The sequence below is a fragment of the Podarcis raffonei genome, chromosome 9, assembly GCF_027172205.1.
Source record: "Podarcis raffonei isolate rPodRaf1 chromosome 9, rPodRaf1.pri, whole genome shotgun sequence".
NCBI lineage: Eukaryota > Metazoa > Chordata > Lepidosauria > Squamata > Lacertidae > Podarcis > Podarcis raffonei.
The window spans coordinates 53,159,054-53,172,653 of record NC_070610.1 but is presented as its reverse complement, the minus strand read 5'-3'; the positions used below and the strand labels follow the sequence as shown (position 1 = coordinate 53,172,653).

At 39.2% G+C, this 13,600-nt stretch overlaps 1 protein-coding gene across 1 annotated transcript in view; it reads left to right on the top strand.

The window, feature by feature from the left end:
- Positions 1–13,600, top strand: part of LOC128421177 (bifunctional heparan sulfate N-deacetylase/N-sulfotransferase 3-like) — a 64,664-nt gene that overhangs the window by 17,103 nt on the left and 33,961 nt on the right. The window contains 1 exon segment of the mRNA XM_053403558.1: positions 10,729–10,816. Coding sequence (XP_053259533.1) covers positions 10,729–10,816 — 88 coding nt within the window.

Below are 13,600 nucleotides of genomic sequence, written 5' to 3'. Positions count from 1 at the left end.
AGCGCCACCCATGTCCCTAGCAAGCTTCTTAGGATAACAATATAGGAGATAAATATTTTTTTTAAAAAAAAAAAATTGTCCATTAGCATTTTAGAGACCAACTAAATTGGTTCTGGGCATAAGCTTTTGTGTCCATACACACGAAAGCTTATACCCAGAACCAATTTAGTTGGTCTCTAAGCTCCTACTGGACAATTTTTATTTATTTTATTTATTTTGACTGTATCAGACCAACATGGCTACCTACCTGAATCTAAAATAGGAGATGTGAGATATTGAACCTGGGATCTTTTCCATGCAAAATATGCGCTCTACTACTGATCTAGAGTCCCTCTTCAGAATTTCATTGATAAGTACTGATAGTTGTCTTTTCATATTTTTTCATCAGAACTTCACATAAATTGGCTGTACTCATTTGTAACAGTGAGCGAAGAAACTTGGCTTAATAAACCAGACTATGCACAAGGTGCATGTTGATACAGACAGCCCAATAGCTCCCACTTTGTCAGTGGTGATGGGTGGGAATTTTCCTAAGAGAGTCTTGCTACCTGGTGATTTAATATTGGAGGCAAAGCTCATACCCAGGTCCTTCCTATTTCTTAGCTTGCCCATACTTCACACTAGCCATTATGTGACATCAGCTCACAGAACAGCACTTTATAATGAACCACTTGTGAAGATTTGTCACTGCTGCTGCTTGTCTGTGTTGGAAAAATGAAACTGATATGGCCCTACTCTTTGGTTACCTCTTTCCCACACTATGGAGAGTGGGTTTGCATGGTTTTCAGGGTTATGTAGCCCAATACAGTACTGTGCATTACAGGGGGGGCGATGTTTTTGTGTTTGATTGATTGATATAAGAAAGTAACAAGGAATGCTGGTTCCTATATTATTTGTGGGAAAGGAAAACCAAGACCAAAAACTTTTTTATTAGAGTGTAGCCAGGTTTTCAATTATGTAGTGTGTGGTGATATTCTTTTAAGCTGTCTAAATTATACATTGTTGCACCTCAGAATATAAACCTGAGTTTCTCAAGTAGCAAGTGATGGGCTTTTTCCTGCTGTAGCCGCTGTTGTTTGTTTTTCTAATGATATCTCTGTGCTATAAAAAGCAATTGGAATTTTGACTGCTTGAAATGTTTTATGGTTTGGACAGCAGGTCATAAAATATCCGTTCTGAGACTCTAGTTTTCTCTGCAACAACCTTTGGAAATAATGCAAACAAAAATCTGTAAGCCATGCTGTAGTATTTTAAGTTCTGTGCTGGTGTGTTGATTTACCATGCTTTAAACTTTGAGTGATTGGATTCATAGAATCATAGAATTGTAGAGTTGGAGGGGGCTCTAGCCCAACCCCCCACAATACAGGAATATGCAACTGGCCCATACAGGGATCGAACCCACAACCTTGGCATTATCAGCACCCTCTAAGCAACTGAGCCAGCACATCAAAGCTCTTAATGTTTGTGGAATAGTTGTGTTCAAGTTTCTTTGCTCCCAAGGGCCAAGCTTGGTGCCAGAGCTAGGAAATTTAGCCAGCTAGTAAAGGTCTTCAGTTTCTGGTGAAACCATTATCTTGTTGGAATGGGCCCTGAAAACCAGCTAAAAAAATTAAGGCAAGTGGAAGGAAATCCAGATGAAAGACAGAAACATAAGGAAGAGCTAAGGCAGGTTCAATCTGGATCTCTAACAACAGTGACATCTTCTGGTGTAGCCTCTGCATTAAGCAGTTTACAGTTAGACCAAAGAACAGGGTTCCATACCTGGTCTGCTGGTTAATGATGCAGAGTGTAGGAGGCCCTTTTCTTAAAGCCTGTTACTGAATTGTTCTAAGCAGAGCCTATTGGGGTTGTTTTTTAAAATGAGGTGCTGGTTCTCATATCTTGATAGAAGTGCCATGGGTGCCAGTACATAATGGCTGTCATGGCTGACAATACTCAGTTCCATTGAGTGCTTTCAAATAAAAAGCTCTGGTCCTAGGCATGTACTAGTTGTCAGTCAAAACAATATTTGCAGCTTTGTATTTGTCACTGAGGTCCCATGGGTACTAATTATATCAGCATCCACTGAGACTATTAACATTAGAAGTACCCATGTAATGTAGAACTTCAAACATTGAGGAGATAGCAGCCATGTGACAAAGATAACATTTGAATGAAATCTCTAACATGATCATACCTAACTATTTTTAAAAATCAGCCTTGGTAGTTATTTAATGCCAAAGCCCTACCTCCTTTTAGTAGCCTAGTTCCTAGGGCAATTTAAAGTTACCAGTTTGGATTTAGACTTAGCCGTGGTTAGAGTAGGCGCATTAAAATCATTGGGATTTAAGTTAGTCATTACTAACTTAACTCCCATTGATTTCAGTGGGTATACTGCTCTAAATGTGTCTGGAACCAGCCCAATATCCTCATATGTATTCCATGTAGGGAGGGGAGGAATAGGCAGAGATAAATGGCTTAGGCTGTCTGTCAAGAATGCAACCATGGTAGTGATAGCATCATATGACAAGCCATGTGTCCGTAATGATGTGCAATTGAAACAAATGTTAACTTCATGAACATAGGTGAAGTAAAAATGGTTAAAAATTGCCCAAATCCTTTGAAGTTAAAACAAATTATTTCCCATATAAAACTCTGCTATTGTGCTTGTATTATGAGCTGCCACCCCATGTGGATTATTCTATGTGTGAACCAGGTCTTAGAAGTGATCCATTTAAAGTGGTAGGTGCAAATGAGCCTAGTGTCTTAGGCTACTTATGCTGGCAAACAGCTGTTAAAACATTTGTAACAGTTTATCTGGAAGCAGTTAATCCATTGTTGGAAAATAAAAAGTCATTTAAAAAGCAGTTAAAATGCATATAAAAACTAGTTCTAAAGAGCTTTAACAAGCATTTAAAAATGAACATGAAGTCTGCAACACTAAACGTGCTTGCATGTAGTGCCTACTGAAATCATTTTACTTGCTTTTAAGTAAACAAGGACATGATTGTGTTGCAGCAGATGGCTTTAAAATGGACAGTTTCCAGTAAGTATCTAAATTAAATACAGATTAAGAGAATTAATAGAGGAAAAATATAATCACTATTTGTACAGTTTTGTCTGACAATGAAAACACTCCTGTAACCTGTTTTGTATCTCTCTGGGAAGCCATAAAGGAATTTTTAAAGTGAATAAATGTTTAATTAGGAGCTGTTAGGAACATTAGGTACAGTAGCTTGAAATATTTCCACAAACCATTTCTTAAGAATATAGCACACTCAGGATTCTGTTGTTTGCTGTAATTTTTTTAAAGGTTGTTGGTGGTAGATTTCTGTTGTTGTTGTTGTTTAGTCGTGTCCGACTCTTCATGACCCCATGGACCAGAGCACGCCAGGCACTTCTGTCCTCCACTGCCTCCCGCAGTTTGATCAAACTCATGCTGGTAGCTTCAAGAACACCATCCAACCATCTCATCCTCTGTCGTCCCCTTCTCCTTGTGCCCTCCATCTTTCCCAACATCAGGGTCTTTTCCAGGGAGTCTTCTCTTCTCATGAGGTGGCCAAAGTATTGGAGCCTCAGCTTCACGATCTGTCCTTCCAGTGAGCACTCAGGGCTGATTTCCTTAAGAATGGATACGTTTGATCTTCTTGAAGTCCATGGGACTCTCAAGAGTCTCCTCCAGCACCATAATTCAAAAGCATCAATTCTTTGGCGATCAGCCTTCTTTATGGTCCAGCTCTCACTTCCATACATCACTACTGGGAAAACCATAGCTTTTACTATACGGACCTTTGTTGGCAAGGTGATGTCTCTGCTTTTTAAGATGTCGTCTAGGTTTGCCATCGCCTTTCTCCCAAGGAGCAGGCGTCTTTTAATTTCGTGACTGCTGTCACCATCTGCAGTGATCATGGAGCCCAAGAAAGTAAAATCTCTTACTGTCTCCATTTCTTCCCCTTCTATTTGCCAGGAGGTGATGGGACCAGTGGCCATGATCTTCGTTTTTTTGATGTTGAGCTTCAGGCCATATTTTGCGCTCTCCTCTTTCACCCTCAATAAAAGGTTCTTTAATTCCTCCTCACTTTCTGCCATCAAGGTTGTGTCATCTGCATATCTGAGGTTATTGATATTTCTTCCAGCTATCTTAGTTCTGGCTTCGGATTCATCCAGCCTAGCCTTTCGCATGATGAATTCTGCATATAAGTTAAATAAGCAGGGAGACACTATACAGCCTTGTTGTACTCCTTTCCCATTTTTGAACCAATCAGTTGTTCCATATCCAGTTCTAACTGTAGCTTCTTGTCCCACATAGAGATTTCTTAGGAGACAGATGAGGTGATCAGGCACTCCCATTTCTTTAAGAACTTGCCATAGTTTGCTGTGGTCGACACAGTCAAAGGCTTTTGCATAGTCAATGAAGCAGAAGTAGATGTCTTTCTGGAACTCTCTAGCTTTCTCCATAATCCAGCGCATGTTTGCAATTTGGTCTCTGGTTCCTCTGCCTCTTCTAAATCCAGCTTGCACTTCTGGGAGTTCTCGGTCCACATACTGCTTGAGCCTTCCTTGTAGAATTTTAAGCATAACCTTGCTAGCGTGTGAAATGAGTGCAATTGTGCGGTAGTTGGAGCATTCTTTGGCACTGCCCTTCTTTGGGATTGGGATGTAGACTGATCTTCTCCAATCCTCTGGCCACTGCTGAGTTTTCCAAACTTGCTGGCATATTGAGTGTAGCACCTTAACAGCATCATCTTTTACAATTTTAAATAGTTCAGCTAGAATACCATCACTTCCACTGGCCTTGTTATTTGCAGTGCTTTCTAAGGCCCATTTGACTTCACTCTCCAGGATGTCTGGCTCAAGGTCAGCAACCACACTACCTGGGGTGTACGAGACATCCATATCTTTCTGGTATAATTCCTCTGTGTATTCTTGCCACCTCTTCTTGATGTCTTCTGCTTCTGTTAGGTCCTTACCACTTTTGTCCTTTATTATGGTGATCTTTGTATAAAATGTTCCTTTCATATTTCCGATTTTCTTGAACAGATCTCTGGTTCTTCCCATTCTGTTGTTTTCCTCTATTTCTTTGCATTGCTCGTTTAAGAAGGCCTTCTTGTTTCTCCTTGCTATTCTTTGGAAATCTGCATTCAATTTCCTGTATCTTTCACTATCTCCCTCGCATTTTGCTTGCCTTCTCTCCCCCGCTATTTGTAAGGCCTCGTTGGACAGCCACTTTGCTTTCTTGCATTTCTTTTTCATTGGGATGGTTTTAGTTGCTGCCTCCTGTATAATGTTGCGAGCCTCCACCCATAGTTCTTCAGGCACTCTGTCCAGCAAATCTAAATCCTTAAACCTGTTCCTCACTTCCACTGTGTATTCATAAGGGATTTGGTTTAGATTGTATCTTACCGGCCCAGAGGTTTTTCCTACTTTCTTCAGTTTAAGCTTGAATTTTGCTATAAGAAGCTGATGATCTGAGCCACAGTCAGCTCCAGGTCTTGTTTTTGCTGACTGTATAGAGCTTCTCCATCTTTGGCTGCAGAGAATATAATCAATCTGATTTCGATGTTGCCCATCTGGTGATGTCCATGTGTAGAGTCGTCTCTTGTGTTGTTGGAAAAGCGTGTTTGTGATGACCAGCTTGTTCTCTTGACAGAACTCTATTAGCCTTTGCCCTGCTTCATTTTGATCTCCAAGGCCAAACTTGCCAGTTGTTCCTTTTATCTCTTGATTCCCTACTTTAGCATTCCAATCCCCTATAATGAGAAGAACATCCTTCTTTGGTGTCACTTCTATAAGGTGTTGTAAGTCTTCATAGAATTGGTCAATTTCAGTTTCTTCAGCACCAGTAGTTGGTGCATAAACTTGGATTACTATGATGTTAAAAGGTCTGCCTTGGATTCGTATCGAGATCATTCTCTCATTTTTGAGATTGCATCCCAGTACAGCTTTCACCACTCTTTTGTTGACTATGAGGGCCACTCCATTTCTTTTACGGGTTTCTTGCCCACAGTAGTAGATATGATAGTCATCCAAACTGAATTCGCCCACTCCCGTCCATTTTAGTTCACTGATGCCCAGGATGTCAATATTTATTCTTGCCATCTCATGTTTGACCACATCCAACTTACCCAGGTTCATGGTTCTTACATTCCAGGTTCCTATGCAATATTTTTCTTTACAGCATTGGACTTTCCTTTTGCTTCCATGCATATCCGCAACTGAGCGTCCTTTCGGCTTTGGCCCAGCCGCTTCATCAGCTCTGGATCTACTTGTACTTGTCCTCCGCTCTTCCCCAGTAGCATGTTGGACACCTTCCAACCTGAGGGGCTCATCTTCCAGCGTCATAACTTTTATATGCTTGTTGTCTTTGTCCATGGAGTTTTCTTGGCAGGGATACTGGAGTGGCTTGCCGGTTCCTCCTCCAGGTTTCTGTAGAGGACCATAAATGTTATAAGTTGACTGCACAGTTTGAAGGTTTGGACACTTAGTGAATAAAAAGCATTGTTATAGGATTGAGGTTTTGTTTGAATGGTGCCTATAGGTCCCAACAAAGGCAGATTCTGTATCTGTAAGGTTGTAGAAGGGACAGAACCTACTAAATTAGTCAAACTAATCTCTTTGTTAAAATAATGGTCCTAGCTGGGCCTGTAATCACCCACATCTGCATTACTAAATACTGGGACATGTTGCCCTAGAGACAATCAGATGGTAATGTTCTTTCAGAACAGGATAAACCTCTTCCTCCCTTAACCCAGCTGGATGCCATGTCATCCTAGTGGTAGGAGAACAAGGGTGAGAAAGCTAGCTTTAGCCTGGGCTTAAGGTGGAAGCAAAGGAGACACAAAAGCTAGACGTATTCTGTGTGCTGAAACCAAAGCTATGGCTTTGGGGACCACCCTTGAAATGTAATTGGTAAGCAAGATCTGTTGGAATGTTAATGCTGTGAGCCTGTCCAACTTATGTTCAAGTTGTTTATATGTCTAAGTTAAACCATCATGACATCAGAGTCTCCAACGACTTTCATTCCATGGAAACCAAACACTGAGTAAACACTGGACCCCTAGGAGGTTGGAGATTGGGATACAAGCAACAATATAATTATACTATGTGGTTTCACATTATGAAATGGGTCATTTTTGTATCCTGTGGACAATTCTACCTAAAGATTACAACTGGCAAGTCCTTCAATCCTGGAAAAATATAGAATCAAATATTCTCAAAATTTGTTTTGGGCCCACTATACAAGATGTACCTTGATGAAAATTTCCATATGTGTTCAACCAAGTTGTTAATTTATCTGAAGTGTACCAGTGAATACGTGTGGCATGAAGCTCATTCAGGGATAAACAAGACGTTCCATAGGCTGTCCTCAACACTTCCAGTGGTTTGTTTTCATTTTAATGACAGGCAACCATGAGGGCCTCAATCAGAAGTGGAGTTGGTGGGACAGCATGCTTAACCATTTCTAGCTTAACTGTTTTTTCCACTCATTTGAGAATCCACCCCTTTTTCTATGTGAGCTGAGCAGTAGCTCTTGGGGACTGGCAGATGATTGGCACAAATTTCTCAGGATTTTCTGCAGTTGGCTTAGCCGATTCCTTTTCACCAGAAACATGCAATTTTTTTTGCTCCTTTAAATACACTTCTTTATTATGTGATTTGTCATAAAACAGCATACAAATACTGTACATCACATTTTAAAACATTAAATCTCAGCAAAGGCTTTCCAAACTGCTGGTAATTCCTATCATCTTAATAGAGAACAGGATTTTGAACTAATGGTTTTCCTTAGGCCACTGTGTGATCAGCAACTGCAGAAGCATGTTTTGCTCCTTGTGTAAAAATGAAATAAAAGGCAGTGTCAATACTTTTTGTTTTCTCAGTTTTAACTGGAAATCTGAATGCATTTAGACAAAAGCTGCAATCCTGTACCCGTTTCTCTCATTGAAAATAATGGGATTGATTTATGAGTGGATATGTATAGGGGGTTTACTGAAATCTGCAGTTTTTGTTTCAGGTTATTTCCCTCTTTGTCATAATGTATCATTTGACTGAAAACTGCCAAAAATTACTGAAAAATGTGAAGGTGGCTTTTAACCAGTTTTCTTCTTATCTGTCAATTTCTCTTTCCTTAACTGATACTATATCAGTTGTGGTTTATTTTTCTTACATAATTCTTGCACAATAGCTGAATATGTCTAAATAAATTTCTATCAGTGAGTAGGCTATGAAGCATGCACCAATATGTTTATATAGTTCTATTAATACAAATACTCAGAAGAACTGTTTATAAAAGCAAACATAAAAAGGAGAGAAAACCTTTCAATAACTTATCTTTAGTATACAAAATAGCATTTAGAAATGAAAATATAGACTCTGCCCCCATGAAAGCATACCCACACAAACTCTGAAATTTACACACACATATACACACATAGCCCGAGCCATCTGTTGCTATATATTTTTCATGGGTTTTAACATTTTTATTTTAGAACGTAAATGGCAAGTAAAATGTCAAGTTACCAAGAAAATAATAATAGGCATGACAACCAAATGTGAGCTCAGCTTGTTTGTCTAGAAAATAGTTCACAGGATAGCAGCATCCTTCTACACTGGTGATGCTGCTGTCTGTTTCTTTTACCATTCTGTTACTTTTAAAAAAAAAAAATTATTGAGCAACAAAAATGCAGTATATACAAAGAGAAAAACAAGCAATAACAACAAAATAAGTTCAACACATGGGAGCTTTTGATAATAGTCTAAAGAACAAGAAAAAATCAGGAGTGAAGGAAATAGAATTACACGAATGCATCCTTCCACAATGGTTAATTGAGATCTGGTTTTAACTTTTTAACTTGTTCTTATTGAAATGATTTTATGTTTTTATTGCTGTAATCTGCTTTGATATGTTTTTTATTACACAGTGGTATACAAATGTTTCTATAAATGAATCAAAATAAATAAAATTATAAATGGGGTATAAAAGCACAATGCACATTGCACAATGGAGAGAGAGAAAATTAAGGTCTCTATTCATAAAAAAATTTATATATCACTGTATCACAAAAATATATCACAGTGGTTTACAACAATATAAAAGCATAAAACTAGACAATAACATCACAACACATTAAAAACAAGTTAAAAGCAAAAAGAAATTTAAAAACAAACAAACATTGATAGTTTATTGTGGGGGATGTACTCTTAATTGCCTGCATAGGCCTGAATAGAAATGTTTTCAGCAGGCATTTAAAAGTTCACATAGAAGTCTTGCCAGATACCACTAAAAAAAAGTCAGATTGTTAAGGGAATTGCCTATGTAACTGCATTGTCATATATTTAATAAATAACTACAAAACAGGGGTTATATTTTCAAAGAGACACACAGGGTTTTATCAGCATCATGACCCTTATTGATTTTGGTGAGGATCATGTGGTTTAAAATCTGCATAACCTTCAAAGTTTACTGCAAATTGCAAAGTCCATGCTGAAGCCTAACCAACAACTGTCTCAACTAGAGTGCTGGGTCTTCAAACTGGGAGTCAGGGTTAAAATTCTTGCTCAGTCATGAGTCCAGCAAGCAGGGCAGAATCTGATGTAATTGTTTTAGTCTGTTTGGTCTCAGTTACATGATTGAGACCATTGTGTTAGTCTGCCTCATGGTTGGCAAAACTTATTTCCCTTGAAGAAATGGCCTGGTTAGTAGCCTTTCTCATTCCTGTTTTTACCACCCAGTAAGCTCTGTGAGGAGAGATACCACTTGAAAGGCACTGTGGCCCAGGAAGGATACACTGAGGGCTTGGGCACACTTTGTCCAAAGCTGCCCCCCCCAAAAAAAACCTGGCATTTTCAGCCTGATCAGGTGCGGAAGTTAGTAATATTGTTGGATAAAGTTCAAGAAGTGTCTGTAAATCAGAGAACATTTAATCAGTTAGTTCTGACTTGACCTGCCCCTTTTTCTGGAAGAAAAGTACCTAGCTGAATGCACTTATCACTTCAAGGACTGACTATTTCAATGTGTTTCATATTGGGCAGATTTAGTTTGCAATCCTATATTCACTTACCTGGATGTAAGCCTCATTGAAATCATTTAAACTTACTCCCTAGTAGACATGAATAGAATTGTGCTGTTAAGACTATTTTTTGGACTGTCTAGTCTAGTCTAGTGGGAACACCTGCTGTCTGGGAGCAAGATTACAAAGGAGTCAGCAAATGTATTTTATATCAAAAGCTGCTGCAAATTCAGAAGGCCTGAATCTGAATAAACTTGCTGAATTCCTGTTTTGCCAAGGTTTATCTGCCCCCCAACCTTTGCATTCCTGATTAACTGCACCAATCCGTGTACTTCAGCATGCATTAAATTCATGTACTACTGTTTATGCTGACAGCTAAAATAAATGGCTTCCAAAATGGCCAAGTGAGACTGTAGATTAGATTCAAGTAGTTGCAGAATAAGCTTTTTGTGCATATTTTAGCATAATATTCTCCTTTTACACAAAACATATGAGGCTGTGATCCAGATGACTAATAGTATCCTTCTTACAGAAAAGGTCCTCCTTATATTCTTACAATTGGCTTTGTATAATTATCAAGCTGTTTGAGCTGCAACAAGAGTAAAAGAACATTGCTCTTGTTGCTCTGAGAGAAATGACTGTGTATGCCTGTTAGAAGAAAGAAAAGGGCAACTTCTGCATAAATAAATAACATGATTATGTATGTACCTGATGAATTTTTAATTTATATCTGTTTCAGGCTCTGCTTGATACTCAGAACCTTTTGAGAGCTCAAATTGCAAATTTCACTTTCAACCTGGGATTTTCAGGGAAATTTTACCACACAGGTAAGGGGGAGAAACCAGCAAAATTGGTCTCAATCGTTTTGTGTCTTTGCAGTGCATGGAGCTGAAATTGATTTTGGTGTTGCAGCTTTGTGCTATAAAACGAAATGAAATGAGAGTGAAGAACTCTCAGAGCCTGAGGGAAGAAGAAATCTTCCTTCAGGAGGATAAAACCAGAAAACCAATCAACTCTTCCTTATGTTGTGAATTTTACAAAGTGAGTTAGTCTGGCACTCAAATCCCAAACATTTTCAGTGTTGTATCAGTTTGTATGGCTGATGTCTTATCCACTGTAATGTCATAACTCTGACATTCAGGTACTGCAGCAATCCCGCTATCTCAGGATGCATCTACAAGTTTCTTGCAATTAGCTAATGAGCTCCAACTATCATTTTGGGATTCACCAGCCAAATTCTGGACAGCTGCTATTGAGAATTTCTTTCTGTCTCTTAAAATCTTGGCCTTAATTAAGATGCTAAAGTTTGACCTGGTATGCAAGTTCAACACAAATGGATAAAGCTGTTTTCCTTGACATTATGTAATACTTTGCTGAATAGAATCACAAGTGTTATGCAAATTGATGCAACTGTGTAGCGATAGACTGGGAGATTCCATGTTAAACCCAGTCAAATTTGTAAAGTGCATTAAATTGTAAACCACTTATCAGCACTTGCCATCAACCAGCTTTAAGCCACAATCCTGGTACACACTTGGGTTTAAGTCCCAGTAGAACTCATTTGGATTTACATCTGTATTCATAGGATTGCACTGTAATAATAATTACAGTGGTACCTTGGTTCTCAAACTTAATCCGTTCCGGAAGTCCTTTCCAAAACCAAGGTGAGCTTTCCCATAGAAAGTAATGCAAAATGGACTAATCCATTCCAGACTTTTAAAAGCAACCACTAAAACAGGAATTTAAAATGAATTTTACTCTCTAACGAGACCATTGATCCATAAAATGAAAGCAATAAACAATGTACTGCAGTCACACAGTCCATCAGTCAGTAGCTGTACTGGGTTCCACACAGTCACAAAAACAAAACAAAAGGAGCCGCAAAAATAAAAACACAAAATAAATAGCAAAAACAGACAGACCTCAGTGTAACACTCAAAATGGAAGTGTGGCACTCAAAATGGAGCATGTTTGGCTTTTGAAAAAAGTTTGCAAACCAGAATACTTACTTCTAGGTTTGCAGTGTTTGGGTTCTAAGTTGTTTGAGTACCAAGGCATTTAAGAGCCAAGGTTCCACTGTAGTCATAACTGTTATAAGATAACTCGGTAGCCCTTCCAATGCTGATGCTGAATACTGGATTCCCCCCCCCCCCGCTCTTTACATTTGATTTACATTTATATCCCAGCTTTCCTTCAAGGATTTCAAGGTGGCAAACCTAACTTTCTTTGCCTCATTTTATTCTCACAACAACCCTGAGTTCTTTCTTTTGTTGTTCTTTTTCTGTTTTGGCTAACCATCACTGGTTTTTTGTCTGAAATAATCCTGGCAGGGATTACTGTGGTCATGGGGCCATCGTGATAATCACAGCCCTGCTGCACACACAGGTTGAGGCAGAAGGTGGTATTGGAGGAACAGGCAGATTGTTTTTCCAGCCAGCTTTCATGTGTCATGTCACGCATTTATCCATAATGTTACAGTACTGTTATCTGAGATGCATGTTCCCGTTTTGTAAACATGCAGCAAGAAGAATGTTATTCTACTGTAAAGTGGAATATCCGATTGCCGTTTGCTCCAATTCAGCAGTAAAACACAGGCTTTCCTGGGAAAGGGCCAGGACCAGGGGGAAAACCCTGCTCAGACATGGAGCTTTGAAGCCCAGACCTTAAAGGAATTACTAAAAGTTGCAAAGTCCATTTCGTCCATCTCCAGCTGTAATGGGAAATGATTTTAAAGTAACAGTCAGTTGACACTGCAATATATTTGCTCCTCCTCCTCCTCCTTCTTGTTCCAACTTTTTCCCTGACAGGGACTCAAGGTGACTTACAGCTAAAACAGGAACAGCTAAAAACATAGGGGAAAGAAATCATTTAAAAATATAAACATTAATAGGGTGTGTGAAATATATATTAAAGGCAGGTAGGTGGTGCTGTGGTCTAAACCACTGAGCCTCTTGGGCTTGCTGATTGGATCTGTGGGACAAACCTCCAGATGGTCCCCACTCTCCCATTTTGAGGGTGTTGGGTGGTGTTGATGAAAAGGCCAGAAGAGAAAGAGGAAGTTCTGTTGCTTAAGTGTAGCTGCAGCATTGAATGCAGCCCATTGGCATCACCTTCTGGTGCAGAAGGAGAAATGGAGTGCCAAAAATGCCAAATATTGACTCAGCTATGAATGTCAGACAGTGCAAAAAAATGCCAGTCAAGATGCACCCCAGTTTACCATACTCTCACCAATAGAAACAGTTTGTAAAATGACTGCTGCGCTGAGAAGCAGGGAAAGGATTAGTTAATTTGCATCGTAGCTGCAGTGTGCACAAGACCTGAATCTCTCTGGTGGCATGTAAAAGCAGTGCATCTAAATAACTACCACAGAACAGATCTCTTTATGTTGGCTCACCCCTGAAATGGCCATATTGTCCAATGACAAAAGTCATTGGTTTTAATGAACTCCTAAAATCTAATGATCCCAAGCAGTCTATGGCATCATTTCAGCTGCCTGAAATGCTGTTTCAGTTCTAAAACCACTTGCTGCTCCCTGACTCAAAGAGCACCAGTAGGAAAAGAAGAAGTTTTATCAATAGAAAGGCAGAAGTTGTATGTATGAGGCTGTATAT